This window comes from Penicillium bovifimosum, assembly GCF_028826915.1.
Source record: "Penicillium bovifimosum strain IBT 22155 chromosome Unknown utg000005l_segment0_segment0, whole genome shotgun sequence".
Classification (NCBI taxonomy): Eukaryota; Fungi; Ascomycota; class Eurotiomycetes; order Eurotiales; family Aspergillaceae; genus Penicillium; species Penicillium bovifimosum.
Window position 1 is genome coordinate 5,808,790 of NW_026622714.1, and position 19,365 is coordinate 5,828,154.

Sequence of the window (19,365 nt, forward strand, 5' to 3'; positions counted from 1 at the left end):
CAACCCTCGAGTCGTGCTACCACCCAAAAGGGTTCGCGACCTAGTACCTCATTTTCAAGGAGTTTTTAAATACGACCCTTGAGGACTTCGAAGGCAGATTATCAGGCACTGTATATTGCGAGCACAATTTCCAAGATCCGGATCACCCGGGTCCCGAAGCCAGGGATAAGAATAAGATATAACGATCTACAACAGCCGAGCAGGTTCAATCTACCGGCAGACAAGACCATGAGCATTAAATGAATAGGGACTGTTACATTGCATAACCCAAGAACCAAACCTGGAGAACATCTCGGATCCGATCCCTGAAACCCAAATAGAATCTAGAACATCGTGACAGCACACGCCACGCCGTCACATTCCAATGCATGCACGTTCATAGTACCTGGGATGTATGCATATCTCGCTTTTTGGCTTTTACTGGGGAAATGGAAGGTTTGTAGATTAGTTTTTCAAAGAATTATGCCTCATAACTTAGAATGCACTGCGCTTATTTCGACTCAACGCGCGTTGTACGTCCATTGTACAGGGCATGCCGATGCGGTGTGCTGGATATCCGCCAATGGGAATTAGAATCTTAGGAATGTGGAGGTAGATGCACATACTGTACTCCGTACATGCGTTGGAAGTTAGGTTGAGAGTTGGAAAGAAGTTAGTAACAAAATGGAAGACACAGTTGCGCTGCCTAGCTGGGATATCTGCAGTTAGATCTTGCATCGTCGATCCGTCGGTTAAATTATGTTGAGATGGAAAAGGAACAGCGCTGCAGGTATGGGATACGATAGGGAATTCACACCAATAAGAAGGACGGGAATTTACCTGGATGTTATTCCCGATATTCCAGATTCTACGGGATCTGTACCTATCTCAATCCGTACAGCGTGGCATATACATAACGTCGTGTAACAATGGCCTGCAGCGTGGGATGGGTAAAATGGACCTCGTGTGTGATTACCACACCGCATAATCTTGGAATAGGAGGATCGGTGTAGATGTGGGCTTGGTATTTGGAATTGGGTGTTGGGATTGGCTTGGGGTTGAGGTGGTGGTTGAGGTTGAGGTTTTAGATGCATTGCAATGAAATAGTTGACTGAATGCATTTAAGTACCTGATCTATAGAATTACCGTAGACGGTGGTTTCTTCTAGTCAAAGAGAATAAATGGAGATAGGAGGCAGACGAACACTTACCAGTTGACGAGAGAATGATATTCCATGCAACGAAGATCAGTCAAAAAAGCAAATATGGATTTGCCGGGGAGAAAGGATCGGAACTTTCGCTTATAACTAGCCTTGGAAGTAACTGAGATTTAACTAGCTGGTGACGCATGAAATAGATCCTGGTAAGAACGCGGCTACTGATCGTGGCTCACCTTGCCATGCGGCTTTAGCTAGCATGTTCACATGTAGTAGATCTATCAGACTTCTCGATATTTCCTTTTCCCACCCGGTGCTATTCATAGAACTACTACATCATTGCAGCAAGTCTAAGCCTTCTATTTGATTTCCAGAAAAAGGAAAGAGAACACGCAGGATCCACATATCAGTTTGCTACATACTAGCGATATTGGCTGCCGATCGAGGAAGTCGAGCATGGAATCATGGTTACAAGGTACACAGTATACATAGCAGATTGGGGTGCATTCGATTAGGCATAGCATAGACCTTCGGTCTCGTGTCAGAGCTGCGGTGAAGAGATGATGACATGGTGAGACAGATGACGGGACTTCGCTTGGCTGTGGGGGATTCCGAGGTGAGTTTGAGTAGCAGGGACTGTGTGGCTGTGATTATGTGTGTGGCCTTGTTGGGAAGATGGGAGATCCACTGGACAGATAGATCTGTTTGGAGAAATCCAGGGCTAAATCTGGGTGTGATGTGTAAGATTGAGGCCCACCATGGGCTAGATGGCTAGATATGACGAGGAAAGTGTTAGAAACGAAGGGGATGACACGAGTATTGTAGATCTAGTATTGATAGTAAAGTAGGAGAGAATGTAACAATCCATAGATCTCGATTTTTGTATATTATGCCAATGTGGTAACGAGGTGGTAGTACAAAAATGATAAAACAGCAACGAATTGTACACGTTCGCCCCAACCTCAAGGGCGTTCTGATTACTGCAAAAATAAATAAAAACATATGCAACGATGTCCAATTCACAAACACCTCCCAGCCTGTGGCACCAAACAAATTATGCAAGAGAAAAAATATAAATAGAAGTCTCCAATTCACCAAGAGACATGTACAACGCCAGGACGGCCAGCGATGATTTCTGGCCCATGCCTCTGATCCTCCACGGAGGGTATCAATATCCAGGGTCAATAACCCTTTCTTTGTATTCGATTCACGTATTCGTATCTTTTTTTTTTTTTTGTTGTTTTTGTAGTTTTCACTTTTGTTGTTGTCCGGGTAGCTTCAATCATCCCAGCCATCGACGCTGAGCTCACCACAATCGGCCATGGGATCCTCAAGCTTGCTGCCGTAGATTGGGCGACCATCAGGAGTGAGCTGGCCACGGAAGTCGGGATCGAAATCTTGACTCGTCTCATCGAGGGTTGCAACGTAGCGATTGCGCCCGCCCCGCTTGCTGTGGGTCTTGGTATAGTGTGCGTTGAGATTGTCGCTGCGAGAGAAAGCACGGTGGCATCCGGGTACCCAGCAAACATGGGGCTTCTCCTTGGAGTGGCTCTTCATGTGGCGCTTGAGATGTTCCTGGCGCTTGAAACGGCCCTTGCAACCGGGTTCCTTGCACTTGAACTGGACTTGCTTGATGATTGGAGGCAGGTTTTCGAGGCTGAGGTGAGAGCGAAGGAGCTGCTTCTTCGAAGGCTTCCGGGAAGGCTGGCGGTGACGTTGGATCAAACCATCACGGTAGACAGGAGAGAGCTGGAACTCTTCCTGGTAATCATTGTGGCCCGACATCCGGCTGACCGGAGTGTCGGACCCTGAGGGGGTGCCCATAGAGACTGAGCGGTGGGGAGTAGAAGGAGTGTGGGTCTTGAAAGTTGGAATGTTGGTAGGGAAATCGGAATAAGATGAGGAAGGGGGAGTTACGGGTCCGGTAGGGAATGGCTGGACCTGAGCGGGAGTGATGGTTTGAGGAACCAATGACTCTTGGGAAGGCATCCAGTGGACCATGTTGGACATCGATGCCGAGTTGGGCATCCGCTCGTTAGGCTGGTTGAAGATGGGACGGGAGAGGCAAGGATTGGAAGCTGATTCTGGCAGGTAGCCAGCCTGTTGGGGACGGTGGTAGTAGTTGCGGGCCATCTGGCTGTACTGAGGCATGGATGCCTGATATGGGAACTGGGGCTCTTGATACGTCTTCGGCATGTCCTGAGGGATCCAGAGCTGGTCCACGTTGTCATCGTATCCAGGAAGATAGTCGGGAAGAGGCATCTGGTCCTGTCGTTCGATGTTTCCACAGGACATAGTCATCATGCCTTCCCCTGATGTCAGATCGGCCATTCTGAATGCGCTGCGCAGGGGCGTAGAGGAAGTTCGGCGCTCCATTGGGAGGCCATGGTGGTATTGAGTGGCTTCGTGCCAGACGGGTGAAGCCATTGAGCCTTGGCTGTAGAGACTGGTGGGGGTCGGGGTTGGAGAGTCCAAAGGAGAGAAGCTCGAAGTCATCGAGGGGCAATCACTGGGGCCCAGAGAGTGGCAATCAACTTCGACAGTCAAACGATCAGAGATTTGCTGTCCCTGAGATCTCATATCGTCCAGGTCTTCAGTTTTGAAAGATCGAGATGAAACAGGGTCGATTGTATCACCTGTCCAGGGTAGTTGTTTAGCAAATAGTCGATATGATGTGTCTTTTCAACGAAAGGTGAGGTCAAGTAGTTGACAGAGAGGAGAGTAGAACGACAGTATAAAAAAAGAGACTAAAGGAAATGACGAAAGAGAAAGTAGGGATGGATGATGGAAGACAAGAGAACGAAAGTAGAAGAACAAGAGCACGAGACAAGAGAATGTGTATTAGGTCCCAGAGTATAGGGAAAGGAAAGAATGTCAAGAGGGAAGGGAATGGAGGACAAACGAGCAGAAATAAACAAATTGGTCGAGCATACAATCCCGAGAAAGTGGAGATCGAACTTACAGCTATACGCCATGGTCTAAGCTCGGCAGAGAACTCTCGGCCAGAATTAGAGTCGCGTCGCGTGCTTGAAGTGTAAAGCAAGGCTAGGAATGTAGACTATGAGCTCCTCCGTTACCGCGGCAAAGGCTCAAACGGCAGGATCTGGGCTGGGATCGACTGGCGTTTCCTCGAGGACTGCAGCTTTCTCGCGATGTTTCGCGTTGAAATGCTGGTGAATTACCGAGTTGGGACAATAGAATGGGCTGGTATGGAACACTTGGTACCAGATAGGCGTTATTGGTGTCAGAAGCCCTTTGACGCGGTTGACTTTGAAGGGGAGGCTGGTCTCAGATTGATTGAGTGTACGGCAGGGGAGGGTGGGGGAAGGAGGAGGGGAGATTATATGAACAAGGTACAGTAAGGGGAATAGTGTAAATGAGGAAATCGAGGGTTGGGGTTGTCTTAAAGAGAGATATAATGGAATTAATGATCCACGGGGGGAAGCTTGTTCCTGGTACCTTTTTGGGCTGAAGCTGGAGGTAGAGACTTGGATCGGCGGATTGATTGACATCCCTCACCTTTTCTTTTTCTTTTTTTTTTTTTTTTTATTTTATTTAGGTTTGAATTCTTATTTTATTCTATTTTAAAGGTGAATTAAAGGTGGATGGTTTCCTATTTAGTCCATCTAGGCGTTATGTTGGTCCAGTCTTCTGGGAACTCAATCTGCATAATCCTATTATCTAAATATTCTTTTTATTTAATTCTTTTCTCTTCGTTCATGCATCTCTCCCGAATCTTCACTCTCCACTATGGAATATAGGCAGAGAACAGCCAATCCCATTCACCCTCAGAGCATGCTCTCTGTGCATTGGAATGTCTAGGCTGTACCTCTTGAGGTTCCGCGCAATGTGAGCAGAGTCTATTCGAACATGCAGGTCGATCGTCTCCCCGGACTTTCTGGCCGGTGTCGATCCTCAAGCACGAACCATCTGAGACCCTGATCTTCTTCTCCACTTAGAGTCTCAGATGGGGGGCAACCTTGGAAACCTTGAGATTCACTAGAGTGCATGGAACTACAGTTCACTATACACCACATAGAACATTCAATATATTTGGCTATCGACGACGATATCACCGACATCGAAATTCAAAAATATGAGCTCGCTCGGACGTGCAGTGGAGGCTTGGATCGATCTCATCCGTACTTTTGCGACAGGTCAGACGTTAACCATCTTTTGGTCTGTGCGAACCTGGTTGAGGCTGCAGCATCTCAGAGAGTAGCAATCTCAGATACCAGTTCCCACATCTTGCAACATTCTCACTTTCTCCGCGTCGTTTTGCCATCTAAATCATAATCAGCACAGTTCCATTTTATTCCATTCTTTTGTGAACTTTTCTATTTTCAATTTACTGATATCCTCTAACCCTAACTAGGTCTAGTGCCCTTCCTCCCGGACCCATCGGCTTTGAGCCGGACACCCTTGGGCCTTGGCCTTCCTTAGTGACAAATCACCATAAACATAGCATCATCGGACATCACTGGAATGTGAGCAAGAAAAAAGCAAATAACTTGCAAGCCTTGGGGAACAATCTAAAACCCACCCTGCTGGGTCTAGAAAGTAAAAAAACTGAGTAAGCCGCAAATCCGTCCCAACGGTTCGGAAACCATCGGCGTGAGCTGCACCTGCGTCTGACCCATCACGCGTCAGTTGAGACCAGAAGAGTGAGAATGTCTTTTGGTTGGAGGGCGTCTATTTCGCACTCAACCTACCCTGCGTGTGGCTCATAATAAGTAATAACAGGCATGGTTTCACATTCTTTCATGCTTGGATGTGCCACGCCGTGATGTCTTCGTTTCAACCGTCCAGATAGTGATCGGCCTCGAATGTTTGTCTCCGCTGCGGGCGACCGAGGCCCCAGTCGTAACTTTACCGAGAGGAGGAATTCTCCTATTTGTTATTTGTTCTTACTGTTTGTCTGTGTATCACATTGCAACTTGCGTGGCCCGTCGAGTGGGTCGAGATGAAACAGTACATACTAGCGCTGAGAATAGACGAGCGTTTGACCCAGCCATAAGGCTAAACGGCTTTGAAATCCTCTGATTGTGAGATAGGTGACACTTCTAGCGCGATAAGGTTTGGACTAGGTGGACCAGGACTGCTTCGGTCTTTGATTGTGGCTTCGGCGTTCTATCGGACCCTCTTTGTCGATCGTTGTCGCGTTCGGGTTGGTTGGTGCTATTGTTCAGTGTCGACTGTCAGATCTTGTCCAGGCAATTCCCCCACATTGGCTTCCCGTTCTATTACATGCATCACTAACTCTTCACGAAATTCATCGCCATGCTTTATTGTTTTCTGCATACTTCTTTAGTGCCATGAGTTGAAAACCGGTTTTGACGTGCTTCTTCACATTCCTATAATAATCCTATTGATAAGATGCATCTATTTTGCAATAATTCAGATTCATTGCACATGTTGAGTACCGCGGACCTACTGTGTAGAAGAAAACCAAACCGCAGCATGGACCAGGCTATTGTCGCTCACTTCTGTTCGTTCATTCATCTCATCGATCTTATCATCTTGATCAATCGAAGTACGTATTCCAGGTACAATGTAGACAAGTGTGATCTGTGGATATGCCAATAAAGTTTTAAGATTTCCACGGTTCAGACTTGAGTGTCAGACACTGGTAACCAATAAAGAGCTTAAACAACATCCCCCATCTTCACCTGAGCTTCCTCCCGGGGTCACACCGGCCAATTTCCTTATTCGCACAGACCCAAAAGCAGCAAGGGTGACTGATATCCCGAACCCAAGACAATGAGACTCTCCCCCAGATCTCTCGGCCCCTGCGTCTGAAGGGATATCCTCCAACCATCATCGTACGCGGCTCCTTTTCACGAACCCACCAGGTCAGTTCGGCATTTACCGACACTAAACACCACTATCACCAACTACAAATTCTATTGCAGAGGGTCCGAGATCAGATCTCACCATGGGTCCATACCACGGGAAGCTAGACTACTGCCGAAATATCCATCCCAACCCACACCAGATACCGCACTGACGCTGGAAGGTTTCGATAGTGGCTACACTCCTGTCACATCGAGTCATACCAGAGTGCACTGTCCTTAGAGCGCGCACAGTCGTTCGTGACTGCGATCGCTGGGTGGCGTTGCCTATGAACTGTGGCTTAGCCGGGTGATTATCAGGCATTTGGCCTGAATCAGTAACATGCCTCTTGTCTGTGCCTACGGGATCTACGGCGATCAGCTCGCCACCAGGTTGGCGAATGATTTTTGCCTTGACTATCCACTCGATGGAGCCCGTGGATCCCAACCCGGCTATGACCCATTGAGGCTCTCTACAATGTGAAAATACCTGTTAATCGCATTGCTGGTTTCAAGTGCTAGATGTGGCAAGTGAAACCCGCAAATTTGCCATACCTGTAGCATATCGTGCTGGCCACCCATGAAATGGCACACAGAATACTACACGGTGACGTACCACCATCGATAGACGCTAAGATATGTAAGAAATTGCATACATCGTTGACACTAGACCAGAATTCTCATAGTATCACTCTCGACCCAGAAACCAAAAAAGGATAGAAAAAATGATAGACCAGGCTCCAGTTCACCCACAAATCAAATCACGAATCAGCAAACCATATATGGTCGCCAGCAGTATGACTGCATTAGCACCACTCAGGAACCAGGTACCCGGATAACACCAAAACGGATCTATCAACTCCCAAGACCTTCTCCGAACCTTCCCCAATCTTCCAACCCCAAAGCCAAACAGCCGCTACAGCTTAGTCCAGTCCAGTGACTCTCAAAACATGCAAGCCTCCCATTAAAGCCATGAACATGACACCAACGCCCTCATTCTCCCATACTTCATGAACCCTATCATATTTGTGCCTATTTCTGGACCTCCATGCACACCTGCTACTAGACCAGCATACCTGTCCGTCTATTGTACTATCGTGTCCCTGTTTCCTCACTGATCATTGATTGACATTGACATTCTTCGGCATGCATAGTGCTTCCCCCGCCCCGCTCTGTACGTAGATTCGGGACTGGAAGTGCTGCAGGTCCGTTGGGTCCTATGACGCCACTGTGAATGTCGACTTAGGTGCTGACCGTGCTTCTATTGAGTCGTGAAGTGATTACGCTTTTCATGCCAATACTTCTACTTAGGTTCCATGTACATTCTTTTCAATAAAGGCTAACTATCGAGACATAATCCGCGGAGTTTACTCGTACGTCGGGGACCGTGCTAATTGTTTCTGATTCATGGTGTTTATCTGTATGTCTAAGAAGAATTCTAGCGACCGGCCGTATTGGCGGAAATAGGAGCGACTACACACAGTCAATTTGAGAACTGCTCGATCTCCGGCAAAATTATCCGGTGGAACTCAACTCTTGGAATCTGAATAGCATCATGCATATATTTTATAAACATCTCCAATGGACGAGCATAAGCATCTCGAAGGTGCAGCTAATGATTTGTCTCAAGAAAATCTAGGCCATGAAATGCAGGGACCGAGCGACCAGATAAAAGGATCAGAGATGCAAAAGATAATATCGATAGTCACCTAGAACTCATGCACAACCCCTAAAAGAGTAGCTTAGTTGGCTCTCTGAGTGCTGCCTCGGTCTTTCTGTGCTTTCTTACTTTTGCCCCTTGCTTGCCTTCTCTTTTTCACCTCACACAGACAGTTCTCGTTCGTTGTTCCAGATGGCCTTCGAGATGGATTTCTTTATTTTCTTTTTCATTGTTGCACCGGATATTCCACGTTGACTTGCATTGCATTGCCTTGCATAGATGCTTCCCGGTTCTCAGGAACCAACTTTGCGGTGGCGAAACGGACAATGCCCTACATAACGTTGGGGTGATCGACCTAGCTTTGGTCTTCCTGATTGGTGCTGCGTTGTTCATCGGTTGGTTAGCCTGAATGCTGCTTCAGGGGTTCCCCAGGATCCTCGTGTGCCTGTGTACCTGTCTTCCTGTGTGCCTGGATACCTATAAACCAGTGCACATCCAGGAGCGCGACACGATGTGAGTCGCGATGAAGGAGAACATATACCACCTCAATACTGGAATATATTCAGTATTCAGTCACGTCCAGAGCAAATCCATTTCCTGAATTGGATCCGAAATAAATCTGAAAATTCACACCGAAGCCCTTCCAATGCGCGATGCAGCGTTACAATAATGCCGCCTGTCTCACATACCAGCGCAAGCACACTGCTCTATTGCACATCGGATCCCCAACTCCCGTGCATATACAATCTTATGTAACCCAGCATCCAAGCAGACCGGAACATCTACTGTGTAAACTAGTAAGTACCTGATGCCTAGTAATGAGCAGATCAAACCCAGACGCAATCACCGAGCCAGATCGACGCTGCACATCTCTACCTGGAGAATGTCAGACATGGGTGCTTTGCAGCAGCCAGCCCTGCAGCGCACGAACCATGTCTAGCTCTAGCCTGCCCTCGATGTGGCCTTCTGATTGGGTGCTAGCAGACATGATCGACGATGGGCACATCCGATGAGGTCATTTTCTAATTTATTGGAACCCTTGCCGCAAGCCTGGAGGCTGTTGTACATGCTTTATCTTGGTTTCACTTTCATTGTCTATGGTATTTCTTACATTATTGGTATTCTGGCCGCTGGCGCGAATCGAGACTAAAGTCTTGTTCGTGTTCGAGTATTTAGAGTGTATGTCAGTCGTGTTGGGTTTCTATGAGTTCGGTATGCGTTGATGCGTGTTCCGGGGATGGACTCGAACTCCTGCAACGCGGATCATTGGGTCCGGGTCTCGGCCATGTCTTGGTTTTGGCTCTGTGGCTCTGTGCGCTCTTTGTTAGGCACGGTCGCCTCGAGATAGGTGAGATGGCTTGGTTGTCGTAAGCTCCTCATGTAGGTTCTGGGCAAAAATGCTAAGGTCTGAGGTCGGATTTGGGGATATATGGTGTGGAAGTCTATGGATTTGGATGGGTGGTTACCGGGGAATAGCCTCAGAAGGTCTGTGTGTCCCTCAATGCTTGGATCATTAGTGCGTGTGTTGCTGGAGGGATTAGGTCCTGGGAAGATTGCTTTCTGTAGTGCGAGGCACTGCGCCCGCCGTTGCTGTGGTATCATTTTATTGGGACGAGCTGCAAAATTGGCTATCTACTAACTACTAGTACAGATGTAATTTCACATTGCTGATGGCTCGCTAATTTGCATGAAGTTCTCACAGCATGTCGATATATTGGATGTGAATATACCTATTGAAACGTCGTCTTGCAATGCATACATGCAATTTGTGCCATTGCCGCTACACTACGGTGGGCCGACTGGTTCCCACATTAAGTAGCTTATGGGAAATAGCCCGAGAAAGACGTGTAGCATAGCTTGTAGAACTAGGTCGTAGGTGACTCTTCATACCTGATAATCTCAACAGACATATCGGCTACCTACCTACAGGCTTAGATTGTCACCGGGCTAGGACTCGAGGTCGCGGGCAGTGGCATCCGAGTAGGTATGTTCGTGCTCCCGTCGATATATATCAAGACCAGCCCGGCAACCACCTGATTTATTAGTAGGTACCTGTTCGGTTTCTACAGTAGGTAACTGCCTAGGCATAGGCATAGAGCTCACCTGCTTGATGTTTTTACCTAGAAGTGCTAGGTACATGCTCAATGGATGTTGTTCGCCCTTCAGTATGTACCTGGCTGGGTCCATGGTTGGCTCCCTCCCGAGCCCACTAAGGATGAGGCTCACCCGTGGACCCGGACATGTCAACCCGCGATCCCACCAGACTTTCGAGTTCCACTCCTCTTCGACCAACCAGGACAACATTATTATAGATGGCATCCATCTAGCACTCCGATCTCCAGCTCTAATCATACTATCGACTGGACGAATGCGGGAAAGGATACCGAAGCCTTATACGACGACAGTTGCGGACCTTGAGCTGCTACATTTCCCCGACCGACATCGCCCAGCTTAGGTTCCCCAAAGAGCAGCACATTCGACAAATATGGAACCCGGACGGGAGTGAACGGGCCATACGCTCGATCTGGCTGAAGTCTGATGTGCACCAAAGCACACGTCGATTATCCTCAACCTGACATCTAGTCGATACAGCGACAGGAAGAACCTGATTCCAACTGGCCAAAAGAAAGCGCAAAGCTTCCATAAGATACAACAGAAGACTGGGCCCAGGAAAACGCTCTCAGGAATATTATGCTACAGCAACGGGGGAGGCTCCTCGTTTGCCGTGGACCATAGCGGAACAAGCAGAGGACAGTGAGGTTGGGTGTAGTGACAGCGCCCGGGAACTTATACCCAGATTCAATGGGACTGGTGCTATTATTGAGACTCTTCATGCTCACTACCGATCAAAACATCTATCGTGCCAGCCATGCTTCAATCTACTCCATGGCCCCCTTCAGCCTCTCCGACGCCATTTTCAGCCATTTTCAGGGGAAGAGACGCCACGCAACGGCCGCTGGTGCTAGCGTAAGGCAAACACGCAGCCAGAAGAAAAAGCAAAGAAACAAAAACTCGCTTAAATGTCGCTTAAATCCCCGAGCGAATTCTCCGGTGTCGTGGTCTTGAAAAGATCTAGAAGTTTGCATGGGACCCAGGCAGCTTGAAAATACAGCGGCCCCGTTCAAAACCCCAGGGAGAGTTCTCGGGTTCATGCAGAAGACGAGGCAAGACGGAATCCTGCAGTTGATGTATGTAAGCCATTAGGGGAATCTGGGATCCTCCGGATGCTAGCCAGTACTTTTGTCTTCGTGACAGATGACAATTGGAGCTTTGCGCATCGTCGCAGTTTGTGAGCGGATATCTTCCTTGAAGCATGGCGATCCCCGAACTGGTCTTTTTTGCGACCGTGGTCATCGAGTTTTCGCGTGCGCAGGCGTTGAAGGACTAACTGGCTCGTGCTTTAGAACCAGGCTGATGGTAGGTATCGGCATAAAGACGGAGTTTGGTATGCTTCTGTTGGGAATCCGGTGCTGTAAGTGCAATTGAGACCGGAGAGAGCGGGAAACAGGTTACGCAGCAGGTGCATTGTTGCACTTGCCATGTTGTTCTCGGTCAAGCGTCCATGCTTGTGTTTGGTGGTACGAAGGCCTTGACACGATTTCCGTCACTTCTGTTGAGGGTCTTTCGTATGCTTGTTTTTTTTATTCCTCTTAACTCCGTAGAGTCGCTAACGGCTTATCGAGGCCTAAATTCTTACATTCTCACTGGTGCCTTGAGACCTGTCAGGTCGAACTCCGAATTCCGAGCTCCGAGCTCCGATCCAGATAACGCAGAATCCGGATAGTGGACGATCGTCTTCGATTTGTTGAATCAGAAGCAGAAGCAGAATCTCTGACTTCTGCTAAGGCCCACAACAATATCTTAGAATTGATGTCTTGAGAGCCTAGTGGTGTGGGAGATTAAGCAGGAAACAAAGAAAAACAAGCGGGGTCAGCCTCCCCGGTCAGGCCAGGCGTCCAACCGTCCGTCCGTCCCCTAATTGGGCTTGGACTCTGACGACATATTGATTAACAATTCAGGGCATATCTCCAACGAGTCAACGGCTCAACTTCCTCTTTCTTTCTTTTTCAACATTCCGATCCTTCAATCCTTCATGTCTAGGGCCCTTTCCTGACAGTGACTGGCCCCTACGGACGCTTCCGCCCTGTATCCTGTGACAAAAGCAAACCAGGCATCTTTCATAACGGCTATCGACACAATGCCAGCGGAGACAGAGCCACTCTTGGGCTCAGGGACGACCGCCCGGCCAGCGCGTCACCCGAAGAAATTACTGATCTGTATCCTCTGTGCCATATTCTTGCTATCGGCCGACTTTGGATTCTTCATGTCCACCGCGCCGCAGGTGGCAGTCTATGAAGAGATCATCTGTCGAAACTACCAAGCAAACCTTCATAAGGCGGGAAATGAGACGTTAGGAGACTCCAATCCGTGTAAATCCGAGGCTGTACAGGGAGAATTAGCGCTTGTGATTGGCTATCAGAACACACTTGATGTGCTGCCTGGTACGTGTGCTACACAATACTCTGAAGTCTGGATGCTGATAATTTCCAATTACAGGTATGGCGCTTTCGCTGCCGTACGGGGTCCTCGCGGATAGCTGGGGGCGGAGGCCTGTCCTATATCTTAGCATGCTGGGCATCGTTCTCGGAGAAATCTGGGTTAAGATAGTTTGTGAGCTGTCGCCGAATAACTTCCAATTCTTCGATGTCCTACTAATCTCTTCTGCCAGGTCTTGGTTCAAGATTCATTCCACTCCGCATGGTCTGGTTCTCTTCTCTTTTCAAAATCATCGGCGGAGGCGACCAAGTCGTTACGGCCGTCGCCTTGGTCATAGTCGCCGATGTCTTCACCGACGATGAGAGGTATGGCATGCCTCGATTACTCGAATTGACATCATGATAAAGCTAACATACACGTAGGGCGACCGCGTTATTCCGCCTGCAATCCTGCATCCAGATTGCGGAAATTCTGGCCACTCCGTTTAGTGCTTATCTGATGAAATTTGGTCCAATGTTTCCATTTGTTCTCTCAGTATGCATTATCATCGTGGGAAGCATCCCATGCTTGTTTCTCCCCGAAACTCTCCCAACCGCGGAATCAAAGCGAAGCAATCCCCAAATGTCGGACCCGGACAGTGGAAATGAGCAACCCCAGCCCCCGAGCAAGAAGACAGTATTGGGGGAGCTTACACGGCAAGCTCGCGAGCTCGGTCAATCGACGCGCTTTATATGGAGGGACTCTAATATCTGTCTGATGGTCCTTGTACTGTCCGTCACAGTCATGAGTAAACAATGCACGAACCTGCTTCTGCAATACGTGTCGAAGAAGTTTGACTGGAGCATTAGTCGCGTATGTTTCTGTTCTTACCGTCAAACAAGCAAAACTAACCATTTTATAGGCTAGTCTCCTCATCTCGCTGCGCGGGATATTCTCGCTCGCAACATATTTGCTCATAATGCCGACCTTGACATTCTTAGCTGCCAAATATCTGGATGTCCATGGCAAATACAGCGACCACTTGATGAGTAAAGGGAGCGGTGTGCTTTCAGTTGTCGGATACATTGCCATCTTCCTGGCGCCGACACCAGCCGTCTTGATCGGGGGTCTGGTTATCCTGTCAATTGGTGCGGCATTCATGGTCAGCACGCGTAGTCTTGTTACTTCGCTCGTGCGACCCGACAACGTTGGCACTTTATATTCGACGATTGCCATTGCACAAGGTATGGGAACTATTGTCTCGGGCCCATTGTTTGCCAACCTGTTCCGGCTGGGTATGCATCTTGGGAAAGTCTGGTTGGGACTACCATTCTTGCAAGCTGCTGTCTTTTTCGGCCTTGCTGTCACTGCCGTTTGGCATGTTCGTCTTAGACCGTCTCCGCCCGATGACAGAGAGCAGGAACCGTTGTTATCTGAGTAAAAATCTAGATCTTAATTATCTCTTTGACCAATTTATCCGTCCAGGCAATTTGACACGGATTTGTGTGGAGCATGGAGTCTCATCCTGCAGGGGGAAGGAAACAGCCGTTAGGACCTCCATGTTTATCCCACGTGGGTATTTCCCACCTATTGCTCTACTGCAACATAAGCGTCGAGCGAAGCGCCCAATTTCAGATAAAACACCATTGTCAAACTGCGAAACCCAACGCTGAAGCATTCTGGTTCGTCAAGTCCGGGAGATTTGCAGTATTCATCTTGCGGGGCTGGAATCAAAACAGTCGGAGATCCGAAGGGGCAGCTGAGCAATGCAACCTCAGTCAGCATCTCGTCAAACATCTTCAGACGATAACCGTCGGCCTCCACACTTAGCGCTTGAGTCCGTCGTCCAACTGCGTTTCACCATTGGAGAATAGCCTACACCCGTCACGCCCCGCCCGATGATCGTCTCCCGCTTCAAGCAACACCCGTACCTTATGTTACTTCTTTCCCGAGATGATAGGCATACACGGTGAATCCCGAGAGCAAATCAGCACTGTTTACCGGTCCAAATGCGACATGCATCAGATCTTCTTTGTCCGGGGGATGGATTATGCCGAAAATAAGGGGGCACTATGTGCAGCGTAAAACCCCATAAGAAGACCGATGCTCCTCCCCATCTCCCTCAATTCCTCTCAACCCATCTCCCATCTTATCCGCAAAATGTTCCAATCAACCCCCTCAAAGAGCATGCTCGCCCTGGCAGCAATGACCCTCGTCACCGGCACAAACGCCGATATTGGAACCTGCGACACCGACTCCGGCTTCAGCTGCGCAAGCTCCTCGACCGAAGCAACCTGCTGCTTCAACTACCCTGGCGGCGCCCTCCTGCAGACCCAATTCTGGGATACAGACCCTTCCACCGGTCCTTCTGACTCATGGACTGTTCACGGACTCTGGTATGTGTAAATTACCACACACAATTCGCCCTGCCCTTCTCATTCACCGGGCGAAACTATATACTAAACCACTTCCAGGCCCGACAACTGCGACGGCACATACGAGCAAAACTGCGACTCGAAGCGCGAGTACAGCAACATCACCGCCATCCTACAGGAGCAGGGCCGAGACTCGCTCCTCGACTACATGGACAAGTACTGGATTGATATCGACGGGGATAACGAGTCATTCTGGTCGCACGAGTGGAACAAGCATGGCACTTGCATTAACACTCTCGAGCCGAGCTGCTACTCTGATTACTCTGCGCAGGAGGAAGTTGGTGATTACTTTGAAAAGGTCGTTGATCTGTTCAAGGGACTGGATACGTACAAGGTATGTGACATGTCCCAGCCTATACCCCGTGTGAATTGGGGGGTTGCATCGATTGGATTGGATACTGACTATGTTAGGCTCTCTCCGCTGCTGGTATTACCCCGAGTACTTCCAAGACTTATACCTCCAGCGAGATTCAGTCTGCTCTGACTGAGATGCATGGCGCTGAGGTTTATCTTGGTTGTTCTGGTGAGAAGCTGGATCAGGTTTGGTACTTCTATAATGTCCAGGGTAATGCTATTGAGGGGAAATACAAGGCTGTTGAAACGCGTAAGTCTGAGATTTCATTTCGGTTGGTGCTTTGCTGACAGCTTCATGCTAGTTACGGACTCTGCTTGCCCCAAATCTGGTATCAAGTATGTGCCTAAGTAAATAGATGGGAAACTTGACTTGTCGGATGATTGTTAATGTCGGTCCGCACACTGGATGTGCGGCTGGAAATGGTATCTCTGAATTATGGATATAGTACATGTTGGTAGTACAGGTTTCGAACTTGTTAGTTTGACATTATGATGATCGTATTGATGGACAATAACGTTCGCTGTGTGTTGTGTGGGCTGTAGGCAACCTGCCATTGTTGGGGCAGGGACACTGAGGAGGTTGGCTATTCCATGCATGCCTCCCGGTCAACATTCCTGCCTTGTAATGAAGCTAGGCACACTGCAGGTTGAGAGACAGGTAGAGCTGAAGAAGGCGGTCATTTCAGTCGAGGTCAGATAGCGCGTTGGTGGAAGAAGCGCTGTGCTGATAGTAATCAGTGCGGTGCAATGTAGGCCACTTTGGCCTGCAGGGCGAGTAGGAATTAGTCGTCTCGGCTCTGTAGGAAGTCACGTCGGATTTGCGGCGCATGGTGTTAGAGACAGGTTAATCCGATGGACTGCAAATCATATGCCCTTAAGCCGCGCAGCACGCCTTTCCTCTTCCCTCTTGTCTTCCATCCGACCCAAGAAATCCATACGACCAATATAACCTTCCTTAGCTTTGCTGTGCATGCGCAGTTCGTCTTCGATGCCAGCTTTATCAACGTACGAGGCCCAGTCGAGCCTTGATTTCTCCACGGTATTGATCTTTGGCCCGCGTGCATCCTTGTCATCAGCAACAACCTGTTTCTCCCAGCTTTTCTTGATCGTGCCGGTCGGATTGGGATCGAATCGCGAGATTCTGCGCAGCGGTCGCCGCTGATTCCGAGCAGCATTTGCAGCAGCCGCTTCCTCTTCGGTGAATTCGACGTTTTCTCCGCCGGACAGGAACGCTTTGGCTTCTGCTGAGTGCTTGGGTACGACCTTCTCCTCGGTGATCCATTCTCCGGCGAATTTGTATGTGCGCTTGATCTTGATCATCTGTTCTGCGTGCGCGTCCGGCTTTTGTTCTGTGTCTCCGGTGTCTTGGTCCTGCGCGGTCGGTTTATCTGTCTGTTGCTGATCGGGGGCGGATTCGCTTGCTTCTTTTGTGGCGGTCAAGCCAGCCTGACTCTCGGGTGCGTTCATCTGCGCCCATAATGCGTCCACGTCGACGGTTGCACCGTCGATTTTGGCTAGGGGCTTCCGCTCTTCTTCTTGTCTGTTCAGGAAATCCCGTGTTAGACCATAAGCTAAGATGGTACATAGCATACATAGAATGCAAAAGGCTTACATGTGCTTCCTCATTGCGCGTGTCCGCACAAAGCCCCCAGTGCCGCCTTCGTCGTCGTCCATGTCAATGTCGCTATCATCTTCGTCGCTATCACGCGCTCGTTTGCCCTTGGATGTCGTTCCTTTGGACTTTTTCGTTTTCTTCTCTTTTGCTTTGCGTATCGTAGCCTCATCTCCAGAGTCAAGCTCTGCGCTTGGGATCTGGGGTTTTTTGTCTGTCTTTCGCTTCTTCTTTGCGGGCTCTGCGGGCTCTCCAGTCTCATCGGCGTCGGAAGATAAGTCTGAGTCGTCCTGTGCCGCGTCTAGCGAGAAATCTTCATCTTCAGCTGAGTCATAGGCCTCCTCATCAAGGTCCTGAATTGCTGGCACGGTAGAATCTGCCATTTTCAATGTTGTCTTCTTGTGTGAAGGTTTCTCGGGGTAGTGTAGAGAAGATAGGGCGTCGCAATGCGGAATGCGATGGGGTTCTGCCAAGGCGGTGTAATGGTGCAACCTGAAGCTCCTGCCAGAGGCTGCCTGGACAGAAACCTACGATCTACATTCTACAGACTACAGTACGCAGTAAGTGATTTTGCTTCGGCTCGGGCTTAGCTCCTTAACAGCTTCTAATGAGGTCCAATTAACCATTTGGACATTCTGATTCAACAATGAGTTCATTCTATTCCGCTCTGATCTCCCTGGATCTGATCTCTCTAAGACTCCCCAGCCATCATAGGACCGTATCTGGATGAAGCTCTGCAAGCAAAGTACCGGAATATGCTTTAGACCCATGACTCCCTTCAATTTGACAACAGAGGGGCCTTGCCAGCCCACTCTGAGTCTCCAGATATCTCGCTCAACACCCAAGTGGCCAAACTCTTTCTGGACAAGGACATCCCATCTTTCCCAGTTCCGGTATAGGTGGCGGTGACTGGTGCGTCATCGCCGTTGGTCAAGAAAGGAACTCGAACCAATGTCCACTTGAGTTGTGACGCGTCCTGGGATGCCACAAATGAACCGAGGCCGCTGAATTCTTCAAAGGCCGACCCGCCTACTATCTTGATAAGGACAATCAATGCCTTCCACTTCAGACCGCCCTGGTCCTCTGGTGCGGTGTATGAGCATGTGCCAAGTACCATTGCCCTCTTGTAGTTATTAGCCACGAGGATGGGGAATATCTCTTTCATGGCATCGGTGATGGGCTACGAGGCTCGGTCAGTATATAAGTTCTCGATTTATTTCCAGGGCTCATGTTGAGATGATAGACCATGGACTGGTGAACCGATTTGTTGACGCACCGTTCCCGTTGAATTTGACGTTGGTCCCGCGAACGAGACGAAAACCGTAGGGCCAGAAGCTGCTGCTTGTTGGAATGTAGCCACATCTTCCAGAGTACCCTTCACCACGGAGACATTCGCATTGTCGGTTATCTCAGCAGGTAGCTTGTCTGGGCTCCGCACGTAGAGGGTCAGGCTGTGACCCTGCGTTAATGCAGCCTTACAAAACTCCAAGCCCGATGGACCTAGCACACGGTGAGAAACATTGCTAGGGAATATGAGAATACTGTCAAATATAGAGACTCACCAGTAGCTCCAATGACCAAAATGTGCGTTGCCATCTCAGAGAGTGTCTAATCTAGTAGCCAATGCAGGGAGTTGGGTTATCCTTGAGATTGGACGAGCTGTTGTCGGCATTCCCCGAGGATGGTTCCAGGAAAGCGCCGGGTCTAAATAACCTTGGAACCTGCAAGCCGTTACAAGCCATTATTAAGTTTTATGGCTGCTTTAATAAGCTTGTATCCCCGGACCCAGCTGAATGGTCTAGTTAACTAGTTAGTACAAATGTCATTACAAATCTGATTATCAACCCGCACTTGGCAAATTT

General features: G+C 48.9%; 5 protein-coding genes across 5 annotated transcripts; 2 read left to right on the plus strand and 3 right to left on the minus strand.

Moving 5' to 3' along the window:
* Nucleotides 1-2,413: 2,413 nt before the first annotated feature.
* brlA (C2H2 type transcription factor BrlA) lies at nucleotides 2,414-3,631 on the minus strand (the record flags this gene model as incomplete). The annotated part of the gene is made up of 1 exon (XM_056668177.1): nucleotides 2,414-3,631. The coding sequence occupies one exon, from the start codon at nucleotides 3,629-3,631 to the stop codon at nucleotides 2,414-2,416; it is 1,218 nt and encodes a 405-aa protein (XP_056521773.1).
* A 9,160-nt stretch (nucleotides 3,632-12,791) lies between these two features.
* On the plus strand, nucleotides 12,792-14,543 carry N7515_007434 (MFS transporter; the record flags this gene model as incomplete). Its single annotated transcript, XM_056668178.1, has 5 exons — nucleotides 12,792-13,128; nucleotides 13,184-13,297; nucleotides 13,356-13,488; nucleotides 13,546-13,975; nucleotides 14,025-14,543. Coding segments are annotated over 5 exons (1,533 nt in total), but the record flags the coding sequence as incomplete, so codon positions are not given.
* Nucleotides 14,544-15,262: 719 nt separating this feature from the next.
* On the plus strand, nucleotides 15,263-16,243 carry N7515_007435 (T2 family ribonuclease; the record flags this gene model as incomplete). The annotated part of the gene is made up of 4 exons (XM_056668179.1): nucleotides 15,263-15,498; nucleotides 15,577-15,871; nucleotides 15,949-16,141; nucleotides 16,194-16,243. The coding sequence occupies 4 exons, from the start codon at nucleotides 15,263-15,265 to the stop codon at nucleotides 16,241-16,243; spliced, it is 774 nt and encodes a 257-aa protein (XP_056521775.1).
* Nucleotides 16,244-16,755: 512 nt separating this feature from the next.
* swc5 (putative Swr1p complex component (Swc5)) lies at nucleotides 16,756-17,886 on the minus strand (the record flags this gene model as incomplete). Its single annotated transcript, XM_056668180.1, has 2 exons — nucleotides 16,756-17,431; nucleotides 17,504-17,886. 2 exons carry the CDS (start codon nucleotides 17,884-17,886, stop codon nucleotides 16,756-16,758), a joined length of 1,059 nt encoding a protein of 352 aa, XP_056521776.1.
* A 395-nt stretch (nucleotides 17,887-18,281) lies between these two features.
* On the minus strand, nucleotides 18,282-19,099 carry N7515_007437 (NAD(P)-dependent oxidoreductase; the record flags this gene model as incomplete). The annotated part of the gene is made up of 3 exons (XM_056668181.1): nucleotides 18,282-18,683; nucleotides 18,780-19,003; nucleotides 19,066-19,099. The coding sequence occupies 3 exons, from the start codon at nucleotides 19,097-19,099 to the stop codon at nucleotides 18,282-18,284; spliced, it is 660 nt and encodes a 219-aa protein (XP_056521777.1).
* Nucleotides 19,100-19,365: the final 266 nt, after the last annotated feature.